This window comes from Leptodactylus fuscus, chromosome 5 (genome assembly GCF_031893055.1).
Source record: "Leptodactylus fuscus isolate aLepFus1 chromosome 5, aLepFus1.hap2, whole genome shotgun sequence".
In the NCBI taxonomy this organism is placed as follows: domain Eukaryota; kingdom Metazoa; phylum Chordata; class Amphibia; order Anura; family Leptodactylidae; genus Leptodactylus; species Leptodactylus fuscus.
Genome location: NC_134269.1, coordinates 109646723 through 109669620, shown reverse-complemented (window position 1 = coordinate 109669620; position 22898 = coordinate 109646723). Strand labels below are relative to the sequence as shown.

Below are 22898 nucleotides of genomic sequence, written 5' to 3'. Positions count from 1 at the left end.
GCTTCAGCAAATCTGCTTTGTTTGGCCACTATCTCACTTTATTCATTTTTTTTGTGGCCACAGCCCTGACCTGAGTCAAGTGATGTGTCTGCCTGCTCTCAGGGGGGAGGGAGGAGGGGCTAAGTACACGGGAGCGAGCCTGGAGGGGGGGGGGGGTAGTTTACCCTTTGGGGGACAGGTGAAGCCAGCAACATCGCTATGCTTCTGCCCTGCATGAAGCCAGCAGCGGCAGAGGCGATGCTGCTATTCGGGGGGGGGGGGGCGGAAGAGCGGAATAACAGCATCGCTTCTGCCGCTGCTGGCTTCATGCAGGGCAGAAGCATAGCGATGTTGCTGGCTTCACCTGTGCCGGCATCTAACTCCCCGGCATCCGCTGTAATAGGCGGATGCTGGGGACTGTTAGACGCCGGCACAGGCACATCGCTATGCTTCTGTCCTGCATGAAGACAGCAGCGGCAGAAGCGATGCTGTTACGCTCCGGGGTCACATATGCAAAGCCAAGCGGCGAGATGCCGCCGGCCCTGCGTGCAAGCTCATACACCAGTCTAGCCTTCACAATGCGAATACAGACCCGCAGGGTGTCGGGTCTGTATTTGCATTGTGAAGGGTAGACTGGTGTATGAGCGAGCGCGCACGCAGGGCCGGCGGCATCTCGCCGCTTGGCTTTGCATATGTGACCCCGCCCACCAATGACGAGACAAAGCCGGAAGACAGAAGATTTTAGAGGAACGAAGACGGGTGAGTATGCGACGTGGGAGTACCCCTTTAAGAATAGGAAGTTTACAGGATAGTAACCAAATTTTACTACTACAGTACATCTTGCGTGACATCACACTTTTGTCTTTACACCACCTATTGGTTATTTTTGTTTGCACCAAAATTTTGAATAGTTTGGAAAACGCTGTTGCATTTCAAGATACCTTATGTGCCAAGCGTCTAAAGCATGTAATAAATCTGGTGAAAGCGTGTTACTGTTCGGGCATATTTAGTATACTAAAGTTTCCCTGCAGTACAAGGAAGGAGTACTTCTCTTTCTAAATCCATACACATATACATAGTATATACATTTAGTTTTAGGCTCTTTGGCCTTTACCCTATGGTACATTGTCAAAGGCTCAATTTACACAAGTATGGGATGTTATAGAACAAATTCATTACATTGCCTATTCTCTTTTAAATTATCCACTTTTCAAGCATTCAAGCTGTGATTGTTCTCAGTGTCCTTTGGCCATATTTCTCCCATAGTCCAGCCTAAAATACTGAAAAATAAGCAGACACCACAAAAACAAATCTACATTTGCCATGCAGAATATATATTCACTTTCACATGAGGTCAGATTGGAGGGTATTACATAATTTTATTCACATAATCCCAGCTATTCACCTTCTAAATTTTACAGGATGGGGAAATACTACATTTAATAAATAATATACAGCAGTCAACAAACCAAAAATATATTTTCTTAGGCTCCTCTCCCAATATACGGATTTGTTTTATGTTAATAGAAAAATACATTCCAAAAAATCACTAAATGATACCCACTGCCAGCCCCTATTTTCCAATATGATCATCATATAACAGCTTGATTAAACCTGAAAATCTCTGTAGGAAAAAAATAGTCATGAAATCGTACTACACCAGAAGCCATGTTGTAAAAACTCCGTGTTTGGTTTATGCATGTCTAGCATGTGCATGTTTGCATTAATGTTCATATACTGTATACATGGTGTTGAAGAAAAAAAAAACAAAAAAAAACAGCAGTCTATAAGACCGGGCGGCTGTGGGGAACTAATAATAAATTGATTTCTGAGAAAGTACATGTTTCAGTGTCTTGTAGAAAAATTTGCCTCAAAGCAAGAACAGAAATGGAAAAGATTCATGTCTAGTTACTACAGTAAAATAGTTTGCCATGAATGGCTCTACACATTAGACTAATGATGGCCAAACCTGCTGTCACGAGCAAGACTTCCCAACCAACTAATATGAATGGGAGCTCCCAGGTCTCTTTTCGATTTTAGCATGCTCTTTAGTTCTTAACAGGAGATAAGCCACTGCCAGGGGTGTCTGGCAGTGGCTTAATCTCTATAGACAATGAATGAGCACTTGGCTTAGCTAAGCATGCATGTGGATGGGGAAATCAGGAGAGAGCGCTCTTTGATCAACAGTGAACTAATGTGTGCAGCCAGCCTTAGTAAGCGGAGCAGATTGGTAAAATACCCTTTGATTTCTAGTACCACAGTGGTACCTAAAGAAGTGGTGTCTACAGTGGTATAACACAGAAACCTTGTCTTTTCATTTCTTAAAGTTCATTTATTTTTAGTATACGTGTAGCTTGTTGCTCAGATGCAGTTGCACCTGGATTAATGAAACTATATAGTCTAAAATCAATGCTCTAATTTAAGAAAAAAAAAATATAGTACCAATTCAGAGTTTCCCATCCAGTGCAAAGTACTATTTGGTAATCTCATGAGAAAAAGCTTAACCGTTCCAAGAATTTATGTTAAAAGTATAAATCATTGTGTTTAGGTGATACAGTCCATCACATGAATCTGTAGGGTATCCATGTCAGGTACCATCAGCTGACACTTAGGGCACGTGTGTACTGTACGGCTGGGCTGCTGTATGTTCTCTGCTCCTAAAAGTAAAAACAAAAAAGTTTATATTACAGTATTACTGAATAAACGTAAAAACGTATGTACATTAATGGAGAACTGTCACGTTGAGCATGGTGTGTAATCTACAGGCAATATGGTATAGAGTAGGAAGAATGGAACAAACTGGTATTTTACATTCACACAGCTACACAAAGCTTCTGCAGGACAACTTGTACTTTATAATGGCATCCTTTAGGATAGGTCATCGATATTAGATCTGCGTGGGTCCTACACCAAATACAGCTGCACATCACCGGTACCCAGACTACATGACTCTTGGCATTGTTTAGATTTAAATTCACATAAAGAAAAAAAAATAAAAATGAATGTAGCAGTAAAATTTACCTCTCGATGCAAGAGTGGCACTTTCATTACCATCTGTAGATCTCATGGAGCTATGCCTCCTTTGAAGCTGTTCTATGGATTGCCTATAGAGAAAGCCACATAATTTATTGAATCAGAACAAATGAATTACTTTATCTTTTTAATGTTATAGTGAATGCTGCATGTTAATATGTTTTATGCCTTCTGTTGTATATCTTTAGAATGGTGAAAGCTGCATTTTTGGTAGTTAAAGAGGACCTTTTCCCACCTCCAACACGTCCAGCTCTATACATCATTTAATAACGGCTGCTCCATTGATTCCAACAGAATTGGATTTTTTTCTCTAGCCCCCACCATTTCCAATCAATAAATACTGTTAGTTTTGGTGCCTGATATGCTATTTAGGTTCTGTACGGTCAGGAGGGTAGGAGCAGGTAAGGGGTGTGGTTCTGACCTGACACCAACTGCTTCTGATTGGAGCTCTGAATCACGCCCCCTGCCTGACACTGCCCTTCTGACATTACAGAGCTTAAATAGTTCATCAGACACCAAAATTAATTGTGGTTGTTGCTCAAGAACATTGATGACTGTGCTGGAATCAGTGGAGCAACGATACTAAGAACTTGAATTTGTGGAGGTGGTGAAAGGTCCAATTTAAATTATTAAGTCTGGCTGCCTGCACTAGACAATATAGGGGGCTAAATAAATACAGTTTTATTATAAAATGCCGAACCTTAGTTACGCATACCTTCACCTGAACAAAGTTTTGTGCCCTTATTCTATATCCTAAGCCTGCGTTCACACAGAGTTTTTTGGTCAGGAATTTGGTTAGGAAACTGACTCAAATTCCTCCTCCAAAAAACACCTCACCATACAGTCCTAGGGTGAGGCGTTTTTAGGAGGAGGAATTTAAGTCAGTTTCCTGACCAAAAAACTCTGTGTGAACGCAGTCTAATACATAAAAGTGGCTTGTTGTCCCCCATCCCTTGAAATAATACAGGTAGAACTGCAATTGTAATGTCATATGAGAGCTGAGAACATTATCTTTCATATGACACCACTGTTTACAGAAGCCAAAATTTGTTAATAAAAATATATTGCAACATTTATTAATGACAAATCCTGCCAGAAAATCTTTAAAAAAAAAAAAGTTTTTTCGAAAGTTTAGGTGTGCTTTAAACATAAGTACAGTAATAAAATCAATTCTTCAGAGTAAGGCTCTGGTTACATCTGCTTCCTCATTTCCATGATAAACAAACTATAATGTAATACCGGATTTGTCACATGATGAAAACTACCAATGCACCTCCGACACAGATATGAATATAGCCAAAGCAAGTATGAAGAAAGAACAAGAAGAAAACCTTAACTCAAACACATAATAATGATTTATATACACAATATATACCTTCCTTGTTCCTCCTTCAGCTTCTCATTCTCTTGGCATACGTATGCCAAACGTGCTGCCAACTGCTCCTTCTCTTGGTGAATATTTTGTCTGGCCTCTCTCTCCGCATGAAAATCGCTATAGTAAATGTCAATCTGGGCATAATTTAGAAAAAAACAAGGCCATGAATATCAGAACAATAAGGAAGTTCAAATTATAAATTCTCAGTTTCTTATGTGTTAGTGTTCAAAATGGCTGCTGAGGATTATTAAAATTATAGAGGACCTTTCATGTCCTCATGAAAGTGCGGTGTTATATACCGCTAGAAAGCAGACAGAATGATTTCCCATTATGTGCCCTGGTGGTGGAGATGCTGCTAGTTTTGGCACCAATTTCTCCCACTGTCAAAAAGGTGTTGGGCTGCTGGGCTGTGAGGAACGCCCCCTTCCCCACCAGTACTCTAAGGGTGCATGCACACTACGTAACGCCGGGCGTGTATGAGAGCCGTACACGCCGGCGTTACAGCAGGGCTGCCGAACACTTCCCATTCACTTCAATGGGAGCGCTCGTAAACGCCGCTGTTACGAGCGCTCCCATTGAAGTGAATGGGAAGTGTTCGGCAGTCTGCTGTAATGCCGGCGTGTACGGCTCTCATACACGCCCGGCGTTACTCAGTGTGCATGCACTCTAACATAGCTTTGTACTGTCATAGGAGGCGTTCCTTACTGCCCAGCAATGACACTGAGCTGTGAGGACCACCCTTTTGACAGTGGGGAGATATCTCCAGCACCGTGGCACATACCAGGAAAGCCAACATTGTGCTGAATTCATCACACTGTCAGCTTTCTAACATTATATAAAACCGCATGTGCCCGAGGACATGAAAGGTCCTCTTTAAAGAGAGTGTCAGCAGATAGAGGTAATAATGCAGCTTCTAAATATGCCCGTTATTCAGCATTGGAGCCCCATTTTTATACCCACATCCTTTTGTACATGGTGGTGAAGGGTCCTCTTTAAATGCATGCAGCAGGAGAGGGTGAGTAAATGAAAAAACACTGACACTTACCTACATCCTCCCCCTATGTTCCTGTGCGGGGCTGCAGACAACACCATCACTTTGCATACAGAGCAGCTGCAATGGTGACGTCATGACAATGAGACCTCTGAAGTCAATCACCGCTTTAAGCTGTATTATTTTGATTATAGCTGCATTTTAGCTGTATATTTTTAGCTGGCCTTGCAGCTGTTCGATATACAGAAAGAGCAGGGTCAGTTACAGCCAGCACAGGAACAGAGGGGAGAATGCCAGTAAGTGCTTTTTTTTTTATTTTCTAGCCCACCCCTGCTGCATGAATTTCATGTTAATGATCCTGGACTACTTCTTTAAAAAGTGTTATGGCTTCATTTAACTTCTGATCATGGAATCCCCAATTCTACACAAAATTTTCCTCACTACACTTGCAGGACAGAAATAAATTACAAATCTTTCTAACTTAAACACTCTTAATTTATGTATAAAACCTAATTTGACACCAAATACATACAGCGTTAGGAGGTTAAGACCAGGACCCCACATGGCGAAAACGCCTTGGTTTGGTCACAGAGGGGAAAACATGTCTTTGTACAGTCTCTGCAAGTTAAATGAGCTTCTAGTGAATCACATCCCCACGTATCGGAAAAAAAAACAAAAAACGCGTAGAGGACATGCTGTGGTTCCAAAACCGTTGTGGTTTTAGAAATCACATCATATCAATTATACCTATGGAAACGCCGGTGGCTTCCCTATAAGTATAATGGAAGCAGCAAGTCCACAGAAGAGAACTCTGTTGACTTTTTGTGAAAAACTGCAAGAAATACTGCGATGCCTTGCCACCACAAGTTTTTCCTGCAATGCTTTTTTGCTGCGGATGCTACTTGGGCCCTAGGCCTTTAGAGTTTTTACAGCCTGTGCTAACAGCTTCCTGAGATAGGAAATAAAGTAAACATGGACGGCAGGATCATAGGACAAATAAAATGGCGTTAACACTTGACCCGTGTCCACCCTGTGTCATTCAGTTGGGTTTCCATCCTCAGCCCCAGAGAAACTGGACAAGGAACGACTTCCCAGCAGTCAGTTTTAAAACTCATTCATTTGAATGGATTTTAAAAGCAAACAGTCGGTATCTGCCTGCCGCCTCTCCACGGGGAAACCGTTTTTTGGGGGGCCAGACACAAAGTCCTGCATGTCCGACTTTGTGTCTGGTCAAAATAAAAAAAAACTGTTTCCCCACGGAGAGGCTGCAGGCAGACCCTATCCGGGAAGCTGTTCTCGATCCAGTTTCTCCAGGTCTGAGGACGGAAACCCGGCAGAATGACACAGGCACAAGTGTGAAAACGCCCAAGTTAAAGCATATTAACCTATATAAGAAAATGTTACATATACTGTACTATGTCAATATGCAGGTCAGATCGCCATTCAAATCAACACATTGTAACATTAACTGCCTTGGAACTTTGGGGCAATATTTTTCAAAAACTGTACCTGAGCTGAAACCCTCTATGAAAGCTTTGTGTGTAGAAATAGATTTTATATTATTATTATCATCAATATTATTATCGGAATATAGAGTATTGGTCTTACCTGAGCACGAAGAACATCAATTGTCTCTGAATCTTCCTGGCATTTGTCAGCCACCTCTTTCATTTCATCAATCTCTAACTGCTTCTTAGCTAATGCTTTCTCACAGGCTTCCAGTTTTTTTTGCACCTCAAGTAACTGTGTTTTCGGCACCTTTTCAGACTGCAGACAAAAGAATGAAGCTGAAGTAATATAGTGAAAATGTAACTGAAAACAAACTAAAAAACAAACTCAATATATTCCTTATCCTTTCCACAATGACTTTCACAAACTGAAAATACTCTACAGGGTTATTCTGTTCACAACCCTTTTCATAATACAGGCACCATTATAGTCCGCTGTGGGACCTGCACCCCTGGAAAACAGCTGATTTTTCATGGGTAAGCTACAGATGGTTAGGCCTTTCCATTGCTGGTTTTCTTTTGAGTCTATGAATTGAATGAATACATGTATGTATGCATTTATGTATATACGTAGGAATACTCTTCTTGTACATGGCTGTTCAGTTCAGGTACTTCAGTTTACTTTCTCACAGCAAAAACATAGTGGTAGGTCAACACACTTCATATGAAAATATTCCAAGTGTGTGTATGTGTGATATAATACTAGATGAACAGACCCTAATGGTGAATTTTGTCAAATGCTGGGAGATGTTGTACGAGCTTTCCTTCTTTAGTCTGATATCATGTTTTATCAAAGTGATGTGGATTATGCACTTGAAATCCTCTTATTGGGTGGGGAGAGAATTAGCATCCAACAAATGAGAGGCAAGAAAGGGTGGTGATAATGAACTTATGGTCTGCTACACAACCCATGTCCCAAAGGAGGTTGTCGCTGAGCTTCCCCTTCATAGGTGTCTCATTCACTGGGGGGTGTTAAGGTTTCGAACACTAGGACATAGTCAGAAGACAGGATGTTGCCAATGGGGGCAGTGGGGGACCACGGCAGTACCTCCTGACTAACTAGGAGCCTGCCTGTGGCTTTTAAGCTACAAACTACATTCATTTTAATTTAGCTGCTCACACCTTCCCTTAGACATAGATCCATTGCTTCCAGTCAGCTACTTGAATTTTGGAGTGTTAACCCTATGCAGGCTAATACAGGGGCTGTCTTATAGATGTTGCTGCATGCTTTTACTGACAGCTGTAAGGAAATTTGACAGAAACTATATGCTACTAACCATTGTACAGTGCAGTTCAAAGACTGGAGTGAGGTTTATGGCCAGTTCACACATAAGAAAAAGTGGGGGAGAAGAAATTTAGAAGCTGAAGCGCTATGGACAAGTTGTGGTATATAAAAAGTAGCAAAGGATTTATTTCTTCTAAGGCTAGGTTGTGCCTGCTCTCCGGCTGGGGGGTTCCATTCCCCATTCCACTTTAAAAATGCAGAGAGAAAATTTGTTCAAGCAACCCTTTTCTCTCGGTATTTTTCACCCTTTTCATGCAAAACCCGGGTGGAAACCCTTGCGGACCCCATTATAGTCTATGGAGTCCACGGTTAACTGCTTTTTTTTTATTTTTTAAGCGGATTAGGTTTCCACTGGGGGTAGGAGGGCCCCCAAGCCTACCCCTGAATGGAAACCTGAACGCAGGCGTGCACCTAGTGAAATACCAGTAGCAGCAAGAGACTTATCCACTTCCAGTGAGCTATCTCCCTGACTCTGCTGCTACACAGAGATCTCATTCGACAATAGGCAGTGGATAGAAAAGTAGAGGGAAGGGAGATACCTAGTGAGCAGAACTTTGGAGAGATTTTTATGGCAGTAAACATCCTTTTCAGTGTATAAGTCATGTGGCAGTGACCATTTATAAATGATAATTATTAGTATCATAGCTAGTAAACAAAGACATAACCCCTTTTCCGCCAAACATTCTACATGGGCTCACCTCAGCTCCTCTTAATAACTCATAGTCACTCTTGTGCTTGTCCAACGTTTCCTCCAGGACACAGATCAGTTTCCTATAAGAACAAATAAAGCAATTAGCAAAACATCAAAGAAACAAATATAAAAATAGTCAAAGCAACTTTCTCAAGTGCTGGAAAAGCTGACTGTGGTTATGACTTGTACAGTGACGTCATCTGAAGAAGCTTATTGAACAAATTATCTCAAAGATATTGAGCTTTGCTCCCAATTTTGTTTGCAGCATATTAAATAAGCTATAACACAGAGAACATACAGAATACAGACAACTGTTAATTCATCGTACATAGTCGTAGATATGAGTCAGTGTGCACTTACTGCTGCTCCTCGGTTTTGCTTTGCTCCATTTTCATCTCTGACTGCAGGCTTTCCACTTGAAGCTCTAACTTCTGCATAGAATACAGAAGGTTTTGTCTCTCATCCAGATCAACCTGGTTATCTGCAAGTTTTTTATCTAGAGATGAGCATCTAATACCAAGAAACGAGAGGTATAAGACATATTTAAGAGATAATATGATAGCATTTCAGGGTTCTCCTACAGTATCTTGTCAATGTAAAAATAAATTCAATTACATCAGTTTATGATTTTGTCATCATGATTTTACTGCACTGCAGGTTCTAGGGAAGATGATGGTGCTATTTTCTATTATTATTTATATAGTGCCACTAACTATATTACCTGTCCTCTAGCTTGTTTTTTAGGAGTTGTGCTTCGGTTAGCCTTTCACTTGTTTCATAAAGCTCTTTATTCAGCGCCTCAATCTTCTGTTTCAGGTTATCCACTTCCAAAGAAAGCTGCATAAAAAAAATAATGTGTAAGGATGATTGTGTTTTTTTGTGTCTTTAGAAGCGCTTTTTACCTGAGGCGGCATTCACATTTGCAGTCCACCGTGTTTCCATCCTAAGCCCCGGAAAAACTGGATAGGGGACACCTTGCTGGCGGTCAGTTTTAAAACCCTATCATTTGAATGGGTTTTTAAAGTATACCACCAGTGTCCGTATGCAGCCTCTCTGCCTGGAAACTGTTTGGTTTTTTTTGGACGGACACATAGTCCTGCATGTCCAGCTTTGTGTATTATTAATAATATCTATGAAATGTAGATAAAAAGTGCAACTTTAAAATCTAACATAATTCTCTGTTTACCAGGGTTTGAAACCTGTTCTCACACATGATGGTACTAGGGTATATAGCCTTCTGTGACAGCACAATAGCAGTGGCTCTTCATTCCCCTTCATAAATGCATCTTATTCCTTTTCCACTACCGCCACCAACGGCATCCGCCCGGGGCCACGCCAGGGGGGACAACAGCACAGCAGACCTAGAGGCTATCCCAGCAGCTGACCACAACCACATACCAGCCATCCACGCCAGTGGGGACAACAGCACGGCAGACCTAGAGGCTATCCCAGCAGCTGACCACAACCCCACACCAGCCATCCACGGCTGACAGGCTACACCAGTGCAACTTCTAACAAAGGGCCATTCCGATCTATGGAAAGAGTATCCACTTCCTATCATATGCCTGTTACAAGGAACCGCATACGGTAGACTAGACCCAGCTGTACCTTAAAAAAACCCTGACTGGAATACAGAGTACCGTTGACACAACCGCGGTCACAGACCAGGTCTAACATAACAGGACACAGATAGGAAGGGATCTAATACTTACCTGTCTGATATTTGCACTGGACTGCTATCTACGCAACGAGCTTGAGAAAGGCAGATAGTGCCGAAACGTTGCTCATTTGTACTCTGCAAAGCCACGTGTGGCACAGTACAATTTAAATTATAATAAAAATACTTTTGATACCAAAATCTACTCTACTAGGATTTTTTTACTCTCATTAATAATATATAAGGATGCACAGCATATGTCAGATAATGGACCTTAAAATATGCCAACAGAAAATAGGAGTGTCTACCATTTTTTTCTGTTTATTATTATTAGTCAACTTCAAATATATTGTTTTAGAAACAGCAATCCTCAAATCTAATGCAACAATACAACATTTTACTAAGGCAGTACTTCTATTTAAGAAAACATTACCAATTATAGTCTCAAACAGTACCAATAAAAAGCACAGCTCCCTCTGCAAAAAATAACCCTGGATTTGGCTTAAAAAAAAAAAAAAAAAAAAAAAAAGCAACAAAAAAAGCTGTGGGCATGGGGCCTCAGACTAAAAGACGATTAAACGATGATGCCAATATAAAGCAGAGATATGGTAGATAATATGTATTAATATATTTGGGCAGTATGACTGTCTGGAAACCAGAGTATTTGCCATTTTGAAAATTGCCAATTTTTCCAAATTTCCATCCATTTTTTTTTTTATAAATACAAAAATATTGATTGCCTTTTGCAACTAACATGAAGTGCAATGTGTCACGAAAAAACTATTTCAAAACCAGTTGTGTAAGTTAAAGTGTCTCAAAGTTATTGCCATATAAAGTCAATTTTGAGGAACATAGGAAGTGGAAAACCTGGTATGCCCTGAGGGTATCTTTTGGTGGTGGTCAGGAATGGATAATGAACTAAGCTTTAGTGATCCGTCTTTTTTTGACTAGCATTATCAATTATTTTGTCAAGTTGGAAAACAATTATTAAAACAGCTTCTTATTGTTTGTTCAAACGAGAATGAATAAAAAAAATAAAAATTATAAATATATATATATATATATATATATATATATATATATATATATATATATATATATATCACTGCCAACTAGGAGCAGACAGGCTCCATTTACTTCCATGTTGCTGTAGGCACTGTCAGAGATTACAGTTCTGACAGCTCCATAGAAGTGAATGGAGCACTGGTCATGTAGAGAATTGGTGCTCCATTCTCAAGGAGTCTTAGGAGGACTTTGAGTCCCTTTTTCTCTTGATCACTGGGGGACCCTGACTTTCAGACCCCCAGCAATCAGACACTTATCTCCTGTCCTGTGGATAAGGGATACGTGTCCTTAACAATACAAACCCTTTAACAGCAAATCAGACCTTATGTATAAAAGCCAAAGCAAGTGTCTCATAGCAATAAATAAATAAATCATATCTATTCTTTCACTTTCACTGCAAATATGAAGATCACAGTATGACTGGTTGTGTTGATACTTATTTACACTACTGCAGCTGTTATCTAGAAGATCTATTGGCTATAAAATCACCTCACCTTCTCGGCAAACTCTGCACCTTCCTTATCACTCTGCTCCTCGGCTGGTTCTGTTTCAGTTTCTTTGTCTGATACTTCACAGTTCTTTTCCAGTTGTAACAATCTAGAGAAAAAAAAAAAGTGTTTTAATGATAGAATCCCTTTAAAACAATTACCAGAATGTCCAGTATAAAGTCTTATAAACACTAGAGATGAGCGAGTACTATTCAAAATGGCCGTTTCAAATAGCACACACCCATAAGAATGAATGGAAGTGGCCAGCACGCAGACTTTGTCGGCGGCCGGCCGCTTAACCCCCTGCATCCATTCATTCCTATGGGTGCGTGCTATTCGAAACGGGAGTTTCGAATAGTACTCGCTCATCTCTAATAAACACCTCTGGACTTAAAGGGAGTCTGTAACCAGAACTGGATCTATGAAACCAGCAGCAAAATAACCTCAATAAAAAATTACCTCATCTTTATTCTATTCAAATGAGCTTTGTGGAGCAATGGGCATGTGACAATTGCTCTAAAATGCCAATACGTAATACCTTCCAGTACCCAGAAACTCCTTCCATCCCTGCACCAATTGACAGGGCAAGAGGAGAAATAATTCTGCCTGACACACTCGGGATATATGTGCATATGTGAACTTGCCAGGAATGGGATTAACTGTACTCTGTGCGCACCAATATTCAGAGAAAACCAGCCTGGTCAATCAAAGTAGGGAGGAAGAGAGGGAAGGAGTTTGTGGGTGCTGGGGAACAGGTCTTTTGGCTTATGACAGCAAAGGTGACATGGTCACTGTTCAAAATAGTTTATTTGCATATTAAGAATAAAGAGCAAATCTGAGGAAAAAATGTACCAATCTGGAAGGGAGGGAAGCAAAGTCTACTATTTAACTGTCCCTCTCATTTAATAGGTCCATTTCTGGTGACAGACTCCCTTTAACAGAGTTTTCCTACAAATGACATTTGCCACGTATCTCTGGTATATGCAATAAACATACCGTACTATTACTGGGATCAGCTGTTAGCCGACATAGATTTCAGGCATTATTTAATTCAGTTTTCTGGTGTAAAAATGAGAAATCTGACAGGGTTAATGGCACCATCACTAACATGCCCCTACCGCATTCCCTTTGAGAACACAGGCATGAATAGCACAAAACTTAAGTCACTCTGCCTACAGCATGCCCTTGCCATGACCAGTTTTCAGGAAACGGTGAAGTCTCAGCAAAAACATGAACTGTTGTTGCAAACCCAAGGTTTTTTAAACCACAAAAGTGGCACAGGCCATTAATCTCTTCCACAATGCTGTACCACAGACATCCCTCCTTTGAGTTACAGTACACTTGCCTCTCACTTGCACTTGCTAATTTCTTTTGCAGTTGTTCTACTTTGTCTGTCTCTTCCCGTAAGCTGCGAAGGAGTTTGCTCACTGCCAGCTCTTCCGATTCCATTGCAAGGTTCTCATCATTAGGACACCTTGTTCTAAAATGTACAATATTAACATTCAACTTCTTTATAAACAACAGAATGTGACATATAATAACAATAGGACTCGGGGTAGAGTGCTTTTGCAACCATAGTTTTCCATTCATTTCTTAAACCTCTCATTGAAATAAGAGACAAAATGTGTGCTTGACACCACTAACACAATTTCTTTGATATAGGATTCCAATATAAGGTATTATGAACACATTCAATCACCGACCGTAATTCCAACAGTCAATATGATGTTTTTAGTTTAGTACTAAAATAAATGTAATAAAGTGATAATTTAAGGGCTCTGAACATGTTTACAGTAATACAACTTACATTCCTTTTCTGCAAGGTCCTCTTATTCATAGGCAAGTGTCAAAACAAAATCAAAAGTGTCAATGAAAAATTTCCCATGAAAATCATAAGTTCCTTGGTTCTTAATGACCCTTTATTTTTCCCTTGCACTATTTTTTTTAAATCTTCACTTGTACAGCTAAATTTAGAAACTGGATAACCTGTCTATAAATAATTATATGCAATGCATATTAAGGAGTTAAAGTATAAGTTACAATATTATATATATTACCACATATTTACATTAGCAAGCGAGTCACCATGGAACCGCTAATGTTATTTCATAATTAAAAGTTACATCTTCTTGTTAAATTACACTTGACAACTTTTCAATCAGTTATGGTTTCTAAAATATCTCTGAATCTTGATCTATGCTGCTTACTTGTTACGATGACCCTTGTTTTTGGTTCCTTGAGAGAGCTCCACTTAAAGAGGTTGTCCAGGCAAATAAGCTGGGGGCAGTAAATAAAACAATATATACTCACCTGTCCTGTTGCTCCAGTATCCTCTGGTGTCCTCCCATGTCATCTGTTCCCAGCGTTATGCTGAAACCACTGATTGGCTTCAGTGGTCACGTGACCACTGAAGCCAATTAGCGATGGGCCTGAATGTCACTACCTGTGATATTACGGGTCCTTTTCCGCTAATTAGCTTCAGCGGTCACGTAACCACTGAGGCCCATCATCGGTTTCAGCACAACACCGGAAGAAACCCGGGAGAGCAGACAAACCAGGACCCGCAGGACGACAACAGAGCAACTGGGACAGGTTGCCCCCAACGTATTTAAACTTTAAAAATTTAGCCTGGACAACCCTTTTAATGTTTTCAGTGCCGGTCAGAAGAAGTTGCTTCTAGTAATCCCACTTCTATTGGCTAACCTGCATATTAGCAATTATCACAAGTACAAGTTCAAGAGGGGTCTAGTTGACTTTCTTAAAATAATTTGTGTCTTTATTCCACCATATCTACTATGTTAATACATTACTATTACTTCACCACCATGTACGAAAGGATGTGGACATGAAAATGGGGCTCCAAAGCTGAACAGAGGTATATTTAGAAGCTGTAGAATTACCTCTATCTGCTGACAGACTCTCTTTAATCCAGAGGAGTTTTCTCCCAAAGATCAGACTGAATTAGTAACGTGTCACTGTGTGGTGTATCATACCTACTACATGTTCTGTATTAATAGCTATATATGACAAATATACACATTAAAAGCTAATAGGCATTTAACCACTTCTCGACTATGTGCTGTCCACTTAGAAGTAGCATCATGATGGGGATCTAGGATGCTGTTAAAATAGGACAATACACCAGGTGTTCTACTGTAATTATTAACAATAATACGGATAATATCACAAGATATCTTTATGATTGAAGCCTTACTAGGTTTACTTTCAATAGTTTTATTACTATTTTCCAGGAAACTCCTTAGACACTGATTTTTCAATTTAGTTTTAGGCCAGTAAAAAGAATTAAGAACAGTTAAAAACTGCATAAAGCATAGTAATTTACATGAAAATAACAAGCAGTTTTGCTGCATACTTTTTACCCCAGGGTAAACTACTAGTATCTATGACTGAAGTTATTCATATAATACCAACAAATGATATTGTATTACAAGTATTCTAGATTATCTATAATATTTATGGGAAAATAGAAGAATGATGAACAAATTATACACTTGATCATACCTGTATGAAATAATATCATGATCTGACACGCTGTTATTTAGTTTGTCCTCTTTGGTCTCTGCACCAATATCCATTCCCTATGGCAGAAACACAATAATATTTAATATCAAATAATTGCTAAGACTTCACATCACATCACATAATACATAAATCACAAAACAAAGATTGTTGGATTTACGATTAAATGTAACCCCGTGCACTTCTCATTGAGTTGTGACAACCTCTTATTGTCCGACATTGACTCTTAAGGACAGAATAGTTTGTAACCATAAAAACAGATGTACCCTTACCGCAATTCTGATTTCAACAAATGAATCTTCAGATGTGCAACTACTGAGTTTTACTTGAAGCTCTGATATTATGCCAAGAAGATCGGCCTTCTCTGCTTGAAGACGTACAAGCTGAGCCTTCAGGTGTTTGTTCTCGTCTTCATTTTCAAGAGTGGAAGAAGCAGATGTCTATAAATTAATAAAATTACACAAAAAACATGAATTTTCCAGTTCATGAATATTAAATGAACATGGCACGAGGCCAATAATTTCATGCCATGCCAAGACAGAAAACTTCATTAAACAGGTTGTGTCTCCCTCTTTTGCGATAGCAACTTTGATGAATAGGCTTTATGTCCCATAGCAAAATATTATAATGATAATGATGCAGATCTCGCTACCAATCAAGCCAGTAATGAGAAATAGCTTGGAATTAATCTGTGTTTCAATTATTGGTGATGGCACCAGTGACCCCAGAACTGACTGCATTAGGTACATAATGTGTCATGACTTACTTTCTCCTACTGGCAGGGTGCATGCACTCCTACAAACATGGCTCCACCGCTACACGTACTTTCTCCACATAACAGAGTGGGCTTGAGAAAGGCCTTTTGACTCTCTAATACTGCACACTGTGGATAATGTTTGGTGGACAGTCTTGTAAATCTATGTTATTTGCAACAATAAAAACCTTTCTCACTACATCAAAGAAGAGAGTGCCACGACTTTACTACATTTGTAACTGGATTGGAGAATCCTGCCGCGCAGCACTACGCTATAAGAGGAGAGTGCGGTACTTCTATCTTTCTCAAAATACCCACCCTATAACCCTTGTGACATATTAAGATGTTAGTAATAGGCACCTGAGCGCAGAGGTTAATTTTTTCCTTTAATTGCTCTATTTCCTTCCTCAATTGTTCATTCTCATTATTCAGTTCAGCCAAACGTTGCTTTGCTTCTATATATCCAGGATCAGATTGTCCTTGTTCCTCCCTCAGTTTTTCTCTCTTTAAGAGTTCTTCAAGGCGCTCCTTCATTTCTTGATTCTTTTGCTTCATGGTTTCTATATACAATAATATTTAAATAATCTCAATGTAGAGATACACAAAATAAGATTAAGGGTGCATTCACACTACTGATACGCTGCCTGATTCTGCCTGATTCTGAACATTAAAATACGTTCAGAATCAGCGCGTATAAAGCAGTTCCCATTCATTTCAATGGGAGCCGGCATACGAGCGCTCCCCATTGAAATGAATGGGCTGCTTTTTTCACTACGAGCGCTCCCATTGAAGTGAATGTGAAGTGCTCGCGTGTACGGAATGAGCAGAGCTAGCCGTACACGCGAGCACTTCACATTCACTTCAATGGGAGCACTCGTAGTGAAAAAAGCGGCCCATTTCCATGAATGGGAACTGCTTTATACGCGCTGATTCTGAACGTGTTTTAACGTTCAGAATCAGGCAGCGTATCAGTAGTGTGAATGCATCCTAAACATGCAAGTCTGGAATATGGGAAAACAGGTTATAGCAAGATAAATCTTTTTTCCAGAAGGAAAGAGAAGTGCATAAGAAAGCATACAGGAAATGTAAAAAACTGGAAATTCTTTGCGGCAGCATATGCCAGGTCTCTTACAGAGGTTGTAAACAATACGCTGATAAAGTACAACAGTGGCTAAAAAGTAAAATTAAACAATTTTGCATCTAATAGAAGATTCTCTATTTTTTTTTAGTTTTAGGTTTCATCTATTCCTGCTCTGCCCAGTACTATTACTTCATACTGAATAGTTAATGCTCAGCGCCTTTATAATACAGTGCATTCATGCCACAGGCACAAGACCTGTACCTGAGTTATAACTGACCTCATTAATAGGTAAACTTTACAGTCAGTAATGAGAAATAGCCTGGAATTAATCAGTGCAACACTTACTTATTAGTGATGGCACCTATGGCTCCAGAACTGACTACAGGTAGAACTACATCCAGGTACATAGTGTGTCATCCACCTCAGGAATGAGAACTATCCTGGCATTAATCATTATGTCACTTATATATCAGTGATGCTACCTATGGCCCCAGAACTGAGCGCAGTTATAACTACATCCAGATACATAGTGTGTCACCCCCTCAGTAATGAGGAATAGCCTGGAATTAATCAGTGTGTTACTTACTTATTAGTGACGATTCCTGTAACATGAGAACTGAGTGCAGTTATAACTACATCCACGTACATAGTGTGTCACCCCCTCGGTAAGAGAGAGAGCCTAGGAATTGATCATTGTGTCACTTATTAGTGACAGTACCTATGGCCCCAGAACTGAGTGCAGTTATAACTACATCCAGGTACATAGTGTGTCACCCCCTCAGTAATAAGAAATAGCCTAGGAATGAATCTGTGTGTCACTTACTTATAAGGGAACACACATGACCCCAGAACTGTTTACAGTTATAACTATTTCTAATTAGGAGGGTGACACACTATATACTTGGATGTACAGGTATATAATGAGTCACCCCCAATGAGAACTAGCCTGCAATTAATGTGTTTCACTTACGCTGGGTTCACACCTGCGTCTGGGGTCTCCGTTATATGGTTTCCGTCTTCTGCATGCCAGAAGACGGAAACCATAGACCGGGTCCGGCCGTGCGCGGCGGTGAGCGTTTTGCGCTCTCCGCCGCGAAACCGGATTTTTTTATCCGGACACAGAGTAGTGCATGTCCGACTCTGTGTCCGGATTATAAAACCCGGTTTCGCGGCGGAGAGCGCAAAACGCTCACTGCCGCGCACGGCCGGACAGCTTTCTCACCCATTCAAATGAATGGGTGAGAAAGTCTCCTGCAGGCTTCCGTATCCTGCCTGTGTTTTAGGCAGGAAACGGAAACCTAAGTACGGAGACCGGGCCGCAGATGTGAACGAGCCCTTACTTACAAGAGAAAGCATCTAAAACCCCACAACTAACGCTAGGTTCACACCAGCATTCAGCTCTCTTTCATTTGGGTCCACAGGGAACCCGAAATGATGGAAAGCCCTTCCACAAAAAAAAAAAAAAAAAAAAGCGTCTACCTGCATACCCCAAAGGCTAAATGGGGTCTGCCATGTGTCCTCCATGCACGACTTTTCTTTCCAACGATTTTAGACGGAATCTGCGACGGAGTCTTCTACAGAGACTCCAATGCAGAGGCAAACCTATCTTTAGTGCAGTTATAACTACCACCAAGTACATGGGCAGAATTTATCAATCCCATTTTGATGCTTTTCAGGCATAGAGAGAATGGTATTGTGGCACACATTTGGTGCAAGGTCTTTTCTTACGCCAAACATCCTCAACAACCACGGATTATGGATCACTCACCACATCCTATTCATATTGAAAGGCATGTTAAAAGGAGTTTTTTGGCCCCAAATTGAATGATAACCTATCCACAGTATCCATCACTATATGATCTGTCGGGGTCATTTGTTCTAATAGGAGCAGTGCAGCACACTTCCTGTAGATAGGTAATCAGAATTAAAATTCAATTTGGGGCCGGAAGACCACTTTAAAAGATGGACATTAACTTGTAGGCTAGCTCCTTTTCAAGACGTACAGCTTTCTTTTCTTTTATTGACAGAGCTAAATTGCACACCTTTTTTCCTGGTAAATTTCATGAATTAGATATCAGCCTAATCTAAACTTAAAAAGATAATAATAAATTTTATTTATATAGCGCCAACATATTCCGCAGCGCTGTACAATTTGTAGGGTTCAAATACAGACAGATACATAAACTTAAAAAGATAAAATCGGTAATAAAAAATACAATTTATTGGTTACCTTTCAGTTTATTGTTTTCTACAAGCAGCTGCTTAATCTGTTCCAGCATGTCAGAGTCACTTTTATTACCAATGGTACTCTGAGATGGGTCTGAGTGTCCATTCACCATTGCCATGTCAGGAGACTGGTTAAAGTACTGGTCAGCCATTATTACAGCATCTAAAACAGAAGAAACAACGTTTAGTTCATGTTTATAACCGGGCGAACATTAATCCACTTGTACTTCTAAATGATGATGATGATAGTATATAAAAACAGCCAATTTAGAAGGTCTTGAATTCAAGGAGGGTCACAGAGCATAGACATCTTTAATACAAAAATGTTGTTCTTGCAAGACTCTTTTATGCTCAATTTTAGATTTTTTTTCAAATTGACCCCTGACAGAGATGTGAACCTAACTGAACGGAGTCACCAGAACCCAACCTTGCAGATAGACAAGTCACCTGAATCAGTGGTGTTTTCCTTTCCTGAATTGGTGTCTTCGAGATATTGTTTCTGTTAATATGCAAATGAGTTTTTCCGTGCAAAGCAACACCATCATTACTGCAAAGAGCTAATAAGCGTATTCACAAAAAAGGGCTTGTCTTAGCAATTGAAGCACCAACTCGCATTGTGAAATACCCTAATCTGTGGAGCTGGATTGATACGCTGTGTTCTGGCGACAAAACTTCTTTTATGGCTCAGAACTGCAAGATAATCTCAATAAATTTAGGTGAAGACATAGCAGTAAACACATCAAGTCACTCAAGGGTCATGGTAAAATTAAGGAATAACCAATACTGTATTGCATCCTGGTCTAGTTTTCTTGAACTGTTATAAGGAAGGTCAATAAGTTGAACTTGAAGGACTGATGTTTTTTTCCAAGTTTATGATATAGGTTACTATATACTACATCAAATTTTTCCCACTATCCATTTTCTCACTTAAAATAATAATACATTTTATTTATATAGCTCCAACATATTCTGCAGCACTTTACAATTTGTAGGGTCCAGGTACAGACAAAATGAGACATTATAGGGTAGTAAGTCAATTCACACAACGCGACTGAGGGTCCTGGTAGAGGGGGTGACACAAGAGGTAGCAGGGAGTGACATATGAGGTAGCATTGCTTATATAGTAGTCCAGCCATTTTTGTGATAGAGGTTACTTTCACTGTGCATGTAAATTATGCTGTATGAACCGTCCTCCTATACACATTAATAAATGCATACAAAGTAAATGTTTTTTTGTTTTGTTTTTTTAAACAACCATCACCGGCCAACAAAGTCAAGGTTGCAAGACTTTTTCATCCAGGATTTCTGGCAGATGCTGCATCAAAAGCTCCAAATGGAGACTCTGGTACAGATACTACCGTAATGTATCCTTACTGCAGCATTTTCCAACCATGCTTTAAAATGACAATGGTAATCTGACTAATTCTCATGGACAACCCTGTTAATATCTATGCCCACAAAACCATTCTCTTGTATGCAGGAAATGTCTCATAAGGCACAACAATAAATCCATAAAATCTGTTATCTACACCAATAAGGAAAGAAAGGCCATTACTGCAGTGTCACAAACAGGTGTATGAGTCATTTGCATGTGATACAGTAGCTAGGGCTGTACTGGTATGAGATGTGCAGGAACTACTATTAGATGTCTTATGTGGTCACTTATTAGTATTAGCTAACCATAGTATTATGTGAAAATCTGCCTATGTTTACTGCTTGAGTCATAACGCAACCATAGTAAACAAAAAACTTGCAGATAGATCACAACTTCCTGGATCCCCATTTACTTCTGCTGTCATGCAGTGATTCTGATTCCTATGGAGGCCAGTACAGTATTCCTGCAGATACTGATAGGAGGATAAAGACAGATTATATTTGGTACAGGTGCGTATGCAGGGGAGGATGACAGCCGGTGTGTGGATACAATGTAATAGAGGAGTTTACTAACCTCATATGATATAATAGAGAGGAAAGCAGATACATATTATATACCTGATGACTTGTAGACAGGTTACAGTTAGTATAGATCCTGGTGAGGAGGATGACAGAAGGTGTGTGGATACAATGTAATAGAGGAGTTTACTAACCTCATATGATATAATAGAGAGGAAGGGAGATACATATCATATACCTGATGACTTGTAGACAGGTTACAGTTAGTATACATCCTGGTGAGGAGAATGACAGATGTATGGATACAAGGTAATAGAGGCTATTACTAACCTCATATGATATAATAGGCAGGAAGCCTCGGTATAGTATACTTATAGATAGTGGAAGGGAGATACAGATTATATACCTGATGACTTGTAGACAGGTTACAGGGGAGGATGACAGGAGAGGTATGGGATAGAAGGTAGAGTAGTTTACCAGGGTCATATCATATAACAGACGGCTAAGGTCAGTAGAAGTATATTATAGCACATAGATAATACAGGTGACTAGACAGGCTGCACAGCACAGTATATAGTACAGGGGAGCGGGCCAGCACGGCGGACTCTGAGGAGTGAAGCGCTCACCTGACCTCTGTAAACTGTCATCCGCTTCACTGCACTTTCCGTCACCCACCACAGTGTGTACCCGCAGATCCGCCCACCATGTGACGGGAGTCATGTGACAGCGCAGGGGGCAGGATCAAGGGAATTTCCCATCAAGGAGCATGTGACTGTCTGGTCACGTGATATAAGGAAAGTTTTAGTATATCTTGTGCTGTGATTGGCTGAATGCGGAGTGACGAAGATTGTTGACGCTGGGAGTTGTCGCGTCAACGCCTAGAAGCCGGGCGGTGTGTACTGTAGTGATCGGCATATGATGAGGCATAGTGCTCTCTTCACCCCAGTGAGCTCATCTGCGATTAGATAGCGGACTCTCCCATGTCTATAGGACAAAACAGACCTCACCAAATAATGCCAGCAATGATATAGCTGGACGCACCCGTATAAGGAAGACACCGGCATAGGAGGCTGCAATCCTATATATAGCATCACACAGGAAACTGACCCAGCTGTGCTAAAGAATCCCCCCCCCCTTGTCCATTTACTTTCCTTGTGATGGATTGGAACTGAACAAATTGTAACATTATTTGGCCTGTAGTACACATAGCAGATTATCCTGCCCGGCCATAACCGCATACAATTTACTGCGAATTGCAGCTATTACATGAAACACTTGGTGATACATCAAGATGGGAAAATGTCTTAATTTCTAAATATTCCCTACTTAGCC

The 22898-nt window shown here is 40.2% G+C and overlaps 1 protein-coding gene across 2 annotated transcripts; it reads right to left on the bottom strand.

Moving 5' to 3' along the window:
* Positions 1-1338: 1338 nt before the first annotated feature.
* On the bottom strand, positions 1339-22272 carry OPTN (optineurin). Of its 2 annotated transcripts, none has more exons than XM_075273990.1 (14): positions 22193-22272; positions 19678-19836; positions 16727-16926; positions 15885-16052; positions 15595-15671; positions 13418-13552; positions 12079-12181; positions 9584-9699; positions 9223-9372; positions 8870-8942; positions 6987-7145; positions 4388-4521; positions 3001-3083; positions 1339-2636 (listed from the first exon to the last, which is right to left on the bottom strand). In XM_075273990.1, exons 2-14 carry the CDS (start codon positions 19823-19825, stop codon positions 2524-2526), a joined length of 1659 nt encoding a protein of 552 aa, XP_075130091.1. In that variant the 5' UTR covers positions 19826-19836; positions 22193-22272; the 3' UTR covers positions 1339-2523. The 2 variants fall into 2 exon arrangements, with proteins under 2 accessions (XP_075130091.1, XP_075130090.1); XM_075273989.1 differs by having other exon boundaries at positions 22198-22259.
* Positions 22273-22898: the final 626 nt, after the last annotated feature.